This window comes from Leptonychotes weddellii, chromosome 4 (genome assembly GCF_054177405.1).
Source record: "Leptonychotes weddellii isolate Sample4059 chromosome 4, ASM5417740v2, whole genome shotgun sequence".
Lineage (NCBI taxonomy): Eukaryota > Metazoa > Chordata > Mammalia > Carnivora > Phocidae > Leptonychotes > Leptonychotes weddellii.
This window is the reverse complement of record NC_138372.1, coordinates 20,262,637-20,278,065: the sequence shown is the minus strand read 5'-3', so window position 1 is coordinate 20,278,065 and position 15,429 is coordinate 20,262,637. Positions and strand designations below refer to the sequence as shown.

The 15,429-nt window shown below is 38.2% G+C and overlaps 1 protein-coding gene across 19 annotated transcripts in view; it reads right to left on the bottom strand.

The window, feature by feature from the left end:
• The window catches only part of EPB41 (erythrocyte membrane protein band 4.1), a 192,805-nt gene that overhangs the window by 97,919 nt on the left and 79,457 nt on the right, over positions 1 to 15,429 (bottom strand). For 18 of the 19 annotated variants that reach the window (XM_081817904.1, XM_081817898.1, XM_081817900.1 and 15 more), the window contains exon 2: positions 4,875 to 5,352. In XM_081817904.1, the coding sequence (XP_081674030.1) occupies positions 4,875 to 5,352 (478 nt within the window). The remainder of the gene's footprint in view (positions 1 to 4,874; positions 5,353 to 15,429) is intronic. The other variant, XM_081817911.1, reaches the window with a different exon arrangement.

Sequence of the window (15,429 nt, the reverse complement as noted above, 5' to 3'; positions counted from 1 at the left end):
GGGAGGGATGGGGGGCTGGGTGATAGACACAGGGAGGGTATGTGCTATGATGAGCGCTGTGAATTATGCACGACTGTTGAATCACAGATCTGTATCTCTGAAACAAATAATGCAATATATGTTAAGAAAAAAAAGAAGAAGATAGCAGGAGGGGAAGAATGAAGGGGGGGAAATCGGAGGGGGAGATGAACCATGAGAGACGATGGACTCTGAAAAACTGAGGGTTCTAGAAGGGAGGGGGTGGGAGGATGGGTTAGCCTGGTGATGGGTATTAAAGAGGGCACGTTCTGCATGGAGCACTGGGTGTTATGCACAAACAATGAATCATGGAACACTACATCAAAAACTAATGATGTGATGTATGGTGATTAACATAACAATAAGAAAATTTTTTTTGAACTAAAAGATAAACTACTGAATGGGAGAAGATATTTGCAAATGACATATCCGATAAAAGGTTAGCATCAAAAATATATTTAAGGGGCGCGTGGGTGGCTCAGTCAGTTAAGAGTCTGCCTTCTGCTCAAGTCATGATCCCAGGATCCTGGGATTGAGTCCCGTGTCAGGCTCCCTGCTCAGTGGGGAGTCTGCTTCTCCCTCTCCCTCTGCCTGCTGCTCTGCCTACTTGTGCTCTCTCTCTCTGTCAAATAAATAAAATCTTTAAAATATATATATATATTTAAAAAACTTACATAAAACCAAAACCCACAAATAATCCAATTTAAAAATGGGCATGGGGCGCCTGGGTGGCTCAGTTGGTTAAGCAACTGCCTTCGGCTCAGGTCATGATCCTGGAGTCCCGGGATCAAGTCCCGCATTGGGCTCCCTGCTCGGCAGGGAGTCTGCTTCTCCTTCTGACCCTCATGATCTCTCTCTCTCAAATAAATAAAAATAAAAAAATCTTTAAAAAAAAAAAAAATGGGCAGAAGACATGAACAGACATTTCTCCAAAAAAGACATCCAGATGGCCAACAGACACATGAAAAGATGCTCAACATCACTCATCAGGGAATTGTAAATCAAAACCACAATGAGATATCACCTTGCACCTATCAGAATGGCTAAAATAAAAAACACGGGGTGCCTGGCTGGCTCAGTCAGTGGAGCACTCAACTCTTAATCTTGGGGTTGTGAGTTCAAGCCCCACACTGGGTGTAGAGATTACTTACAAATAAAATCCTTAAAATAAAAAACACAAGAAACAACAAGTGTTGACAAGGACATGGAGAAAAAGGAACCCTTGTGCAGTGATGGTGGAAATGCAAACTGGTGTAGGCATTGTGGAAAACAAGAGGGAGTTTCCTCAAAAAGTTAAAAACAGAACTACACTATAATCCAGTAATTGCACTACTGGGTATTTACCCAAAGAATATGAACCCCTATGTTTAATGCAGCATTATGTACAATAGCCAAATTATGGAAGCAGCCCAAGTGTCCATCGATAGATGAATGGATACAGAAGATGTGGCATATATCTACAACAGAATAGTATTCAGCCATAAAAAAGAATGAAACCCTGGCATTTGCAACAACATGGATGGATCTAGAGAATACAATGCTAAGTAAAGTAAATCAGTCAGAGAAAAACAAATACCACATGATTTCACTCATATGTGGAATTTAAGAAACAAAACAAACAAAGGGAAAAGAAAAAGAGAGACAAGCCAAAAAAACAGACTCTTAACTATAGAGAACAAACAGATGGTTGGTGGGGGTGGAGAATGGTGGAACTAGGGAATGGGGGATTAAGAGCACACTTATCTTGATGAGCACTAATATATGGAATTGCTGAATCATTATATTATACACCTCAAACTAATATAACACTGCATGCATGTTAACTACACTGGAATTAAAATAAAATTTTAAAAAAAGAAATTAAGTTTATGATATGAAAAAAATAAAAATAATCCAATTGCAAAAAAAAAAGAATAGGTAAAAGGGATCAAGAACACTTATCGTGATGAGCACTAAGTAATGTACAGAACTGTCAATTTACTATATTGTACATCTGAAACTGATATAACACTATATACTGGAATTAAAATTTAAAAAAAAGAAAGAAACTGAAGCCCGAGAAGTTAAAGTAACTCATCCAGCATCATTCAATTAATAAGTTACATACCAGTCTGGCTCCAGAATTCATGATCTTAAACCTCTTTGTCATATTGTACCAATGATATCCAGCCCAGGGCCTGGCACGCATAGTAGGTTTTCAATAAATACTTGTTGAATGAATAAGTGAACATTAAAAACTGATGTATGGTTTCCGAAAAATCCAAGCTACCATACATAAAGAATGGTACAGTCCTATGATACAAACTTACTTTTTAAAAAGCCTGGATCGAGGGACGCCTGGGTGGCTCAGTCGGTTAACCGTCTACCTCCAGCTCAGGTCATGATCCCAGGGTCCTGGGATTGAGTCCCGCACTGGGCTCCTTGCTCAGCGGGGAGCCTGCTTCTCCCTCTACCTGCCACTCCCCCTGCTTGTGTGCTCACTCACGCAAGCTCTCTCTCTCTCTGACAAATGAATAAAATCTTTAAAAAAATCAAATCAAATAAAATACAAACCTCGATAGAAAAGGACCACTCGAGTGAAACTCTATCACACATATAGAAAAATGGCCAAATAAACCTTTACCTACAAGGTTCTGATCCACAAGGTTTTGATTATAATTACTAGCTTCTAAAAAGCCCAAAATAGTTTTCTCCTTTAAACAATATCTCCTTGAAATTTATTAACAGTACTAATTTATTTTCTTTTTCTTTATATATAAACACCTGTATACAATTTATCACAATTCTGATTTGATAAAGTTTCAATGAATGAGACTTTAGTTAAATCTAAAATTAACTTCGTCCATCATCTGTTTCAACTTCATACAAATGCTATGATCTTTAGATGAAACAGACTAGCCCTGATTCAAATGCTAACTAAAACAAAATATGGGTTTTTCCCTACATAAAGCAGAGGAGAAAAAAGGCAGTTAAAAACTTCCTCAAAGTAAAGGCTTCCTGAAAGGTAATATAACTCCTTTGGTATTTCTAAAATAAAATTAATGATATTAAGATACATAGGGTTTCTTTGCCGTTACTGTTCATGTTGATTAACTGAGTAATAATAACTAACATTTAATGACTGGCAGGCAATGTCTTAAGAACTCTGCATGTTTATCTTGTTTAATCCTCTAATAGCCAAAGGAGGTGAATTTTATCCTCACTGCACAGAGGAGGAAACTGATAAAGCAAAAGTGTCACTCAGCTTTGATTTTCTAGACTGATTTCATAACCTGCATGTTTATTTATTTATTTTTAAAGATTTTATTTATTTATTTAACAGAGAGAAAGAGCACAAGTAGGCAGAGCAGCAGGCAGAGGGAGAGGGAGAAGCAGGCTCCCCGGTAAGCAGAGAACCCAATGCGGGGCTCGATCCCAGGACTCTGGGATCATGACCTAAGCCAAAGGCAGACACTGACTGAGCCACCCAGGTGCCCCATATAGCCTGCATGTTAAACTATTACACTATACAGTAAATCTTTTCAACTTTGTTTCACAAACAGCAAGTATGTAATTACAACTTTATCTTAAATTTTACTGTTACCACTTTTAATATACAAGTAATATTTCTAGAAATACATGTAATATTTTTAGAAAAATCTAATAAAACCGTGTAGCCCAAACCTGAGACCTATAACAAAAACATATAGGATTTATACTTTTAACAATGCAAATAATGCGGGGCGCCTGGGTGGCTCAGTCGTTGAGCGTCTGCCTTCGGCTCAGGTCATGATCCCGGGGTCCTGGGATCGAGCCCCGCATCGGGCTCCCTGCTCAGCGGGAAGCCTGCTTCTCCCTCTCCCACTCCCCCTGCTTGTGTTCCCTCTCTTGCTGTGTCTCTGTCAAATAAATAAATAAAATCTTTTTTAAAAAAAAAATGCAAATAATGCTCACATGCTTCAGAAATAAAAACACCTTTAAAATAGTTTTTAATTTGTAGGTATTAAGGCTAAAAGCAAATGGGATTCCTAGAAAATAGTTTCAGTTATAAATGTTTTTTTGGACAATAAATAAATTCACAACTCATGTTTAGTACATGCTATATATGTACTGTTAAATTTTAATGTGCATCAAATTACCCAGAAATCTTTATTAAAATACAGATTCTGATTCAGCAAGTCTGAAGTAGAGCCCGAGATTCTGCATTTCTGACAAGCTCCCAGAGGTTGCCAATGCTGCTAACCCAATGACCACTCTTTGAATAGCAAGGCATAACTGACAGTTAAGGCCCCAGACTACTGTATACTACAAAGGTTATATAAAAAGCTAGCCTTCCTTATCTATAACTTACACTCTGTAATATGATCTGGTTGGAGAAAACAATAAAAATAAGGCAGGGATGGCTCAAACCTAGCACATACCTCTGGATGGCTTGAATCTAGTACATGGCTTTTTTGAGGATTTTCATAAAAGGACCACGGTTGCAGATAAACTGTCCCATTCCTAATAATTCCAACAAAATGAACTTTAAACCATGTAATTCCCCCCCCATTAAAAATCTTAGACTTGTTCTATTATCACAGCTAACTAATACATAGCCTGAATAAACTCATTTGATAAATACTTTTCTTTCATTTTGTTTTCTTTGATTTATAAAACGTAAATATAAATGTATAGAGTATATCTTTTAAAAAGTCAAGTTTCCATTGACTACATTAATTTCTTTACAACAGAAATTCCAAAGCTTCATGTTACTTATTCCTATCAATGCCTAAGTCAACTGGTTAGTAAGAAATAACACCAAATGTTATTAAGTGAAAAATAAAATGTATAACTTGTTTTCATTACACACCTCCCACACATTTGCACATCCTTACCTGTGTTTCTGCACTGCTTAATGAATGAAGATCCAAGGATGGGTCTGTTTTGAGTTCAGGTTCAGGAGCTGCAATTGGGGCTTTTAAAATGATCTCTTCATCAAGACTGGGTCCAAATTCTATCTCTTTCTGACCTCCTTCACATTTCTCTTTAGCTGACTCTACGTCTTTGCCTTCTTCCTCAGAAACCTGAGACTTTGGCCTTTTAAGAAATGAGGAGAACAGCCGTGACAGGCCCCTATTTTCTGATGTCCGCTCCTTGTTTCTGGTTAAGTCTTCATGTGTAGGAGTATCTCCATTAGATGTTTTCAGCTTCTGCTCACACTGATTATCTCCCTCAGCTGCCTCTTGAGAAGCCTCTTCCAGCTGAGTTTCTTGTTGGCCTGAATTTGTGGCTCCCTCACCTTCTTCCTTCTGTTGTTGGTGCTGTGAATTTTCAGCTTCAGCCACTAAACTCTTCTCTGTTGTCATGATGTTGCTATTAAAAAGACAGAAAAGGGGAGCTCTTATAATCAAAACCAATTACTGTAGGCAAAACCCTAAATCATGTCAAGTGTGCCAAAATTAATATTTGGGTATTTAATCACCAACAGACAGTACTCCAGTCCATTAAGCATGAGACTTTCCATTAAAATACAAAAATATCCCACCTATACATCCTGAATAAATTATTAATGCTTTGACTTGCTAAATATACGCACACGGAGAAATTACCTTACCCCTGAGGCCAACTTAGTGAAATGCATATTTCAAATTCAATGCACTGAACTGTATATAGCAAATACCATTTTATCCTTCCTAAAAAAGATATTTGTATACTATGCTTTGAGGGTATCAATCTAATAAAGGTGCAAAGTTTGCAGGAATTATCCTTTGCCAATGTCTCTATACTGCGAGAAATGATGAGATTAAAAGGTCCCCAACTCTTTATTGTTCTTTTTATTTGTATTTCTTAGAATGCATAGACTTCTCTATTAAGAACAGCAAATGCAGAATTCTGATCACTTATCAGACAACAGTGACAAGTATATGATTAAAATAATCACCAAAAAATCCTTAAATTTTCATGTTATAATACTAAATTACAGTCTTTTGCAGAAGTATCCTCCTTTAAGTTCCTTAAGACCTTTTTTCTTTCTGAAAAATATGATTTTCAATGCTAGGCATTTTTAAGTGTAGACAGTGAAGTTATTACAATAGTGAAAAAGAGAAAAATAAAGAAACAAAATACAGAAGACAGATTTAGGGGTGCCTGGGTGGCTCATTAGGTTAAGCATCTTCTGCCTTTGGCTCAGGACCCTGATCCCAGAATCCGGGGATCAAGCCCCGCATTGGGCTCCCTGCTCAGCAGGGAGTCTGCTTCTCTCTCTCCTCCCAGCTTGTTCTCTCTCTTGCTATCTCTGTCTCTCTCAGATAAATAAAATCTTAAAAAGAAAATAAAGTTTAGAGAAGACAGATTTAGAAAGCAAATGCTGAGAGCAAAAGTGAGAAGGCAGGCTATAGAGCTCACATATTTCTTTTTTTTTTTTTTTTAAGACTTTATTTATTTGACAGAGAGAGACACAGCGAGACAGGGAACACAAGCAGGGGGAGTGGGAGAGGGAGAAGCAGGCTCCCCGCGGAGCAGGGAGCCCGATGCGGGGCCCGATGCGAGGCCCGATCCCAGGACCCTGGGACCATGACCTGAGCCGAAGGCAGACGCTTAACGACTGAGCCACTCAGGCGCCCCTAGAGCTCACATATTTCAAAATTGTTGGGTTTCTAGTCTCTTGATCTCAAAATCCCAGTATTATTAGTCAGGTCTCACAATCATAGCCAAAGAACATTGAAACATCTAGTTTACTAAAGAATAACCAGGGGCGCCTGGGTGGCTCAGTTGGTTAAACATCAGATCATGATCTCAGAGTCCTAGGATGGAGCCCCAATTTGGGCTCTGTGCTCAGCATGGAGTCTTCTTGTCCCTCTCCCTCTGCTCCTCCCCCTGCTCATGCTCTCTCTCTCTCTCTAAAATAAATAAATAAAATCTTAAAAAAAAAAAAAAATAACCAACACACAAGAAACTTTTGTCACACCAGAAAATAAAGTTGACTATTGATGATCTCACACTTTGATTCACCGCTATACTTAAAAGCACTCCACTCGGGCGCCTGGGTGGCTCAGTTGGTTAAGCGACTGCCTTCGGCTCAGGTCATGATCCTGGAGTCCCAGGATCGAGTCCCGCATCAGGCTCCCTGCTCAGCAGGGAGTCTGCTTCTCCCTCTGACCCTCCCCCCTCTCATGCTCTATCTCATTCTCTCTCAAATAAATGAATAAAATCTTTAAAAAAAAAAAAAGCACTCCACTCAAAAAGTAGCATTTACATTCTCTTCACATCTGCTTCACACTATTTAGATAAAGTAATTTTATTTGAATGTTCACAATCCAAATTAATGAACTATATTTAGCTCATTCCCTTCTCAGGCTCTTTGCACTTGCTGTTCTCTCTACCTATGATGTATTTCTCCTGGCAACTATTTTAAGCAATAAAAATATTAAAATATTTTAAGCTTTAATAAAAAATTCACCAAAGCACATTTTCTATTCTCATTTACTAAGTCATAAAAATTACTCTGTGCTAATAAAATATGCAATTCAGTCTTTATAAACACTACTTAAAACATTACTGACAAATCTACATTCTAATTTGTTACCCTTGAGTGAGGTACACTTGTACTTAAATAAAAGAAATAAAATTGTCATCAGTTCCTCCTCATATTAGGAGTAGCCAACTGACTTTTCCAAAAGTCTTTTTCTTTAATCTCTAAGTAATCAAACAACCAGAAAGAAAACCCAGATATCAAACTACTATTTATTCTAGAAGAGTAATAATTTGATTTGAGAGCATCAGTTTACTTCATACTTCCTTTGCAAAAATAAAGAGAGGACAGGATGAGAACTAAGCATGATTTTCCATGGGTTTCAGATATGACTTTATCATTCACCTATGGAAAATGTACCAAAACCACTTCTGTATTAAAATCTTCCCATACAGCAGACTTTGCAGCAAGGTCTCTCATAAAAACCTATTTTTAAAAATTACAAATCTTTTGTGAAAATTTTAGCAGATATGAAAACCACTTAAGCTCCACTTCTAACAGTCTTCTACTTGCATCTTTCTGTAAATGAAGAGTATTTACTTACTCCTGTGTTTTATAATTTTTTCATAGAATTTTAAAAATAGAAAAGATTGTCTAAGGATATTCCTATAATTGCTTTCACATGAAAGGGAGTCTCTAAGAAAGTAGCTGAATGAGTAAAAGTACTCAATTGTTTTAAAAACACACACACATACACAGATGGTAACCATCCATATGCTATATATGTACTTGTTAAATTTTAATGTGCATCGAATCACCTAGCAATCCTGATTCTGATTCAGCAAGTCTGGAATGGAGCCTGAGATTCTGCATTTCTAACAAGCTCCCAGATGTTGCCAATGCCGCTGGCCCAATGACCACTCTCTGAGTAGCAAAGCATAAAAAAACACTATTACTTTTGGAACATACTCAAAATGCCTAAGAAATAAAGATGGCAAAATGCTAGTTTTAGAAAGTAGAATATAAACAGTGAAAAATACTTGATACAGTAAATGCTCAACAAATGCCTGCTGAATTAATGAATGAAGCAACGAATGCAACATGTTGTTAAACGTAGAAGCAGAACCATTAACATTTTTCAGAATTCTTTTTGTTACTTAATCAAAAGGTAACTGAAAATGTTGATTATAGAGCTATGGCAATTCCAAATTGTCCAAGTAGTCATGACACTTGCCCTGAATCAGTGTTCCTGGTATCTCCACTGGTATGATCTCTTTGACACATTTAGGAATAAATGATCAAGGCATATGAATAAAATGATTCAACAAGTTTATACCTTATGCTATGTTCACCACAAGTGTAGCTATCGTCTGTCCCAATACATCGCCATTACAATATCATTGACTGTATCCCTTATGCTGTCTTTTAATCCCGTGACTTACTTATTCCATAACTGGAAGACTGTATCTCCCACTCCCCTTCACCCATTTTGCCCAACCCTCTAACCTCCTCCCCTCTGGCAACCATTAGTTTGTTCTCTGTATTTATAGGTCTGATTCTGCTTTTTGTTTGTTTATTCATTCATTGTTGTTTTGTTATTGTTTTTATATTCCACTTATGAGCGAAGTCATATGGTATTGTCTTTCTCAGTCTGACTTATTTCACTTAGAATAATACCCTCTAAGTCCATCCGTGTTATCTCAAATGGCACAAGCTCATCCTTTTTATGGCTGTGTAATATTCCATTATATATATTTACCACATCTTCCTTATCCATTTCTCTATTGATGGACATTTAGGTTGTTTCCATATCCTGGTTATTGTAAATAATGGTGCAATAAACATAGGGGTGCATGTATCTTTTCAAATTAGTATTTCCATTTCCTTTGTGTAAACACTAAATAGCAGAATTATTATATAACATTATATGTCAACTATACTCAAATTTTAAAAAATTAGCTACCAAGACATTATCAAATCACCATATTTTAACTCTCTGCATAGCACTTATTGTCTAAAATTACCTTGCTTATTTACTTTTCTTTTTTCTCTTTTATGAATTGTCTGCCCTCCATAATAAAATGTATAACACAAGAGGGCAGTGTCTCTGTTTTATTTAGCAGAAGCTCACAAATACGTAGAAATGTCTGATAGATATTAAGTGCTCAACAAATATTTTTAAATAAAAAAAGACATGAATAACGAATTAGAGAATAACATCTATCAGTGCAAAACTGACACATTTTGCCACATAATTGGACATATGTAAAAAACTGAATGTAAGTAAAGAATGGATTAGAGCACAGTATAAGGAACAGACATACAAGCAGAAGGGCAAAAGAATTCTATTGGAAGGAACATACTGAAACCAACTTTAGGTAATATCATATATTAAATGCAGGAAAACAATCAGGAAATCAGACAATGTAGTTAGTATTCAGCAGAGATGCTACAATTCAGAGTATACAAAGCAAAATAAAAATAAATTATTAAGGAAAGCTTTCACGCATGTTCTTTCCAGCCATGCACTCATGGGTAGCAACATTATTAGTAATCGCCACAAAAGCAAAGGGGAATGGGAGTAGAGAGAATATTAAATGCAAACAATAAACCAGGCAAGTATCTCCAGTTAGCTCTGAGGCTGATCAGAATTAAACAAAAACTAACAGAAAGAAAATAACCTATGGACCATTTACTAAAAGCTCAAACTCACCCTGACAAATCTGTTATACCTGCAGCCAAGTTCTTCCTGTTACAAATAATAAGATGCGTAACCAGAAGAAAAGATACAAAGAAACCAAGGAGCAAACAGGATAAATGCTCTACAAACAGGCCCTTCCTGTTTGCAGCAAATGATATTCCTTTCATTCTGGATACAAAATCCAAAAGGAGGTTATCTATTTACTTAATGTCAGAAAGAGGTCTTTTGATTAAAAAATAATAATAATAAGCACTTTAGACAAAGCAATGAGTTCCAATTCCATCTCAATCCTTATCTTCCAAGCCCTTGGAATTACACCCCATCTGGTATAAAACAAGATACACTTGTTTTAATAGTGTGCATCTGTTGACTTCAGGCAAATCAGATCTTTAAAAATCTGATACTGAGCAGATTTGCGAGGGCCAGACAGTATTTCTCATCTTTTTTATACTTCTCTCTAACATTAGTACAGTCGGTACTCCATTAATACTTCTTGGGTAGAAAACTTTGAAAAAACAACTATAGTTTGGTACCACTAAGGAAATTCCTTATGATCACCATTTATGGATGAAGTATAATGATTTAGGTATCAGTAATAATCTTCAAATTAGCTCTGTGAACATCTATCAAGGTTTACTGAGTGCTAATCATTTATAAGGTTTGGGTTTAGCAACTGAAAGGAACCCAAGAAGAATAATACACAATTCTTAGGGAGACAAGACATACGTATCCCCCGCTTTTCAAAAGTTCGAGTTATGCCACTTTGCTTATTTAAAAAAGACCTACATTAGTACAAATCTTCCTTCACTTATGATGCAGTTATGTCCTGATAAGCCCATAGTGAATTAAAAATATTGTAAGTTGAGAGTGCACTTGATACACTTAACCCACAGAACATCATTGGTTAGCCTACCTTACACGTACTCAGAACACTTACATCAGCCTACAGTTAGGCAACATCATCTAAGACAAAGCCTACCGCATTACAAAGTGTTGAATATCTCATGTAATTTATTTAATACTGTACTGAAAGTGAAAAACTGGTTGCAGAATGGTTTTAAGTGTATCGCCTGCATGGCTGACTATGAACTGTGGCTGCTTCTCACCATCACAAGAAAAGTATGGTATTACGTATCACCAGCCCAGGAAAATATCAAAATTTAAAATTCAAAGCATAGTTTCTACTGAATGCATAATAGCTTTTGCACTATTGTAAAGTCAGAAAAATTGTAAATCAAGCCATCATAAACTGGGGACCATCTATGCCTATTTTCACTAACTGAAAGAAATCTGAAGAGGATTTGCACTTTTACAAAAAAACTGAGAAGCAAAAATGGCATTCAACATTTGTTTGTGGGTTTTCTCCTTTTTTTTTTTTTAAGGTAGGCCATTCATTTTTTTTTTTTTTTTTTTAAGTAGCCTAGCATGGAGCCCAGCATGGGGCTTGAACTCACAACCCTGAGATCAAGACCTGAGCTGAGATCAAGAGTCAGATGCTTAACCACCTGAGCCACCCAGGCACCCTCAGCATCTGTTTGGCAGCAAGCCATTACAGAGGTGGCACACACCCTGAGCAGCGACAGGGTGGCTCCGCCAAGCTCCTTCCCGGGAACTACACTCAGCATCTCAGCATCAAGTAACCATAGCTTTGCACTGTGTCTATCAGTATCTGTGCTTTGTCTTGACTTATCTTTGTGCATATTAGCAAGATGTGTCCTAAGATATCAGAAAAGCTTTTTTTTTTTTTTTAAAGATTTTATTTATTTATTTGACAGAGAGAGAGACACAGCAAGAGAGGGAACACAAGCAGGGGGAGTGGGAGAGGGAGAAGCAGGCCTCCCGCGGAGCAGGGAGCCCGATGCGGGGCTCGATCCCAGGACCCTGGAATCATGACCCGAGCCGAAGGCAGACGCCTAACGACTGAGCCACCCAGGCGCCCCTCAGAAAAGCTTTAAGAGTGGTTATTTTTTTGGGTCTGGGAACACTCAAAAAATTTTCCATATAAATGAATGGTAATTGCTTCTTTGCTTTTCACCATTTTGGCTTACAAAAAGGACAGGAATACTCTACTTTCAGATAGCAGGGGCAACTTATATATATAAATAACTAAAACACCAGACAGTACCTAGTGCTTAATCAGACAAGGCCTCGAGAGTAGAACCAATTAAGCATTAAAAAGTATAAAGTAAGAACTTTTTTTTTTTAAAGATTTATTTGAGAGAAAGAGAGACAGCACAAGCAGGGGGGAGGGGCACAGGAAGAGGGAGAAGCAGGCTCCCTGCTCAGCAAGAAGCCCAACGCAGGGCTCTATCCCAGGACCTGAGGTGAAGGCAGATGCTTAACCCACTAAGCCACCCAGGCGCCCCTAAAGTGAGAACTTTCAACTGGAGTGATCACAAAAGGCCATGTGGAAAAGGTGGTTTAGTTTTGTTTTTTCAAGTAGGCTCCATGCTTAGCATGGAGCCCAACGCAGGGCTCGAACTCATGACTATGAGATCAAGACCTGAGCTGAGATCAAGAGTCAGACACTTAACCAACTGAGCCACCCAGGCACCACAGAAAAGGTGGTTTTTAAGTTATGCTTTGAAGGGTGAGTATAAGATGTCAACGGAAAGAAACCTGAAGTGCAAAGGGCAAATGGAATTGCAGACAAGGGAACTGGCATGACTGAGAATACTGTAACTATTCAGGAACTAGTAAGTAGTCCCTACTGGTTGGAAAAGGGCTACAAAAGGAAAGTAGAATGAAGTAAGGTTAGAATAGAGTTACCATTGAAAATTAATTCTAGGGCGACTGGGTGGCTCAGTTGGTTAAGCGACTGCCTTCGGCTCAGGTCATGATCCTGGAGTCCCTGGATCGAGTCCCGCATCGGGCTCCCTGCTCAGCGGGGAGCCTGCTTCTCCCTCTGACCCTCCCCCCTCTCATGCTCTCTCTCTCATTCTCTCTCTCAAATAAATAAATAAAATCTTTTTAAAATTTTTTTTAAAAAAAGAAAATTAATTCTAATAGAAATAATAGTAAATAACATTTACTGAGTAGCTACTAAATACCACCCACTATCCTACATACCTTACCATGTTATCTTACAACTACTCTATAAGGTAGGTGTTTTCATTTCCCATATAAATAAACAGGTTCTGGGAGATTTAAAAATTTGCCTCAGATCATAGACCCAAGCCATGCTTTAATAAAACTATTAATACACAACAGGGTAGTGATTCTATTGTAAATTCCCAGAATAGTATCTGTTTTCTACAACCTGGTACTGCAGATGCTTCTACCTCACTGTTCTCTGCTAAAGAAGCCTCTTATCTGTTAATTTATGTACAAGCTATTCAATCTGGCCAAGACCACCTCCATTCCCACCAGTTTCCTGTCCCCCACTCATGTACATATTTCTCTTTATAGAGTGTATGTGAAGAGGGAATGAGGAGAAACTGAAAGAAAAGTTAAGAAGACAGATCATAAAAGACCTGAATAACATGTTTAATAGTTCAGACTTTAGGGGCACCTGGGTAGCTCAGTTGGTTAAGTGTCTGCTTTTGGCTCAGGTCATGATCTCAGAGTCCTGGGATTGGGCCCTCCTCAAACCCCCCCACCCCAATGGCCCCTGCAAAGGTCCCTGCATCGGGGCTCCGAGCTCAGCAGGGAGTCTGCTTCTCCCTCTCCCTCTGCCCCTTCCCACCACTCATGCTCTTTCTCTCTCTCTGTCAAATAAGAAAATAAAATCTTTAAAAAAAAAACAGTTCAGATTTTATCCTGGCAGTGGAGGTTTTTAAGCAGGGAAGTAGGTAAATAAAGTAGAGGAGAGGCTAGAGGCAGAGAGAAACTCAACACATGATTGGGTAAATTCAGGTTATCAGGGAAAAAATTCACAATGGGGATCCCTAAGGAAGCTGAAACCAATACGGGGCAGAGAAACTTGAAAAGCCTTGCAACCAAAGTTTAAGAACTACCGTCCCCCTTAGTTTTTCTAGCTGATTTCATTAGTATGCTTCTCATTCACCCAGGCAGTCTCCTGTCTCAGTCTGAGGCATTTTTATAACACACTTTCCTTGACCCACTCTGATAAAAAAAGGTATAGCAATAGAACCAAAACAGAAGAGAAAGAGAGGTGGCTATCTCATGAGCATCTCAATACAACCTGTCCAAAATTAAACTTTTTTTTTTTTAATTTTATTTATTTGACAGAGAGAGAGAGAGAGCACAAGCAGGGGGAGCAGCAGAGGGAGAAGGAGAAGCAGACTCCCGGGCTCGATCCAGGACCCTGGGATCATGACCTGAGCTGAAGGCAGATACTTAACCAACTGAGCCACCCAGGTGCCCCCCCAAAATTAAACTCTTGATTCTCTCTTTTTCCTATCTCCAGTAAAGAGCTTAATCCTACCATCTAGTAGCTCAAACCAGAAACCAAAGCACCATCCTTGTGTCAGCCTTGTCCATTTCCCTTCCCAGTTCAATCCATCCGTTATTCTGCAGAGTCTACCTCCAAAATGTATTTAGAATCGGTCCATTTTTCTCCTTCTATACTGCTACCATGTTTGTGCAAGGTTCCTTCTCTTCTCACCTGAATTATAGCCCCCTGAATGATCTCAATGACCTCACTTTGTTCCACTTTCCTCCTGTCCTCTATATTCTAGTCACACTAGCCAAGTGCTTTCCTGACTTAAGACATCTGTGCATGTGATTTCCTTAACTGGAAGACACCCTACCCCCTGCAAAAAGTCTGGTGCCTTCTTATAGTTCAAGTTTCAGCTTAAATAATTCCTCCTCAAAACAACCTTCACTGACTGCTCTAATATCTACAAAGTGTCCCCATAAGTCCCTTCTCCAATTCTCTATCCCAGAGCCTACTTGTTTCCTTCACAGACTCTCTCAATGGATAAGAACATACTGGACATTTACTGTTTAATGTCTTGTCTTCCCCACTCCACCATGACCAACTACATTGTAATACCCATGACAACAGGGCTGTTTTCTCTTCCACAGTATACCTAGTACCTAGCACAGAACTTGTGCGACCCAGCACAGAACTTAGTACTTAGCATAGCATTTGTGCTACCTAGCACAGAACACTGTAGGCACTCAACTTTTGTTCAGTAAATGAATAAACATAAGGAAAAAAGAATAACTTAGGTTTAACCATATATTATACATATACAGGATGGAGGTTATCCAATTTGACAAAAGTTCATAAGACAAGGATATTAAGGTCTTGACTGAATGTGCTCCAACAGAGATAAAATTCTAAAATAGCTAATAATCTTTAGCTGCATTT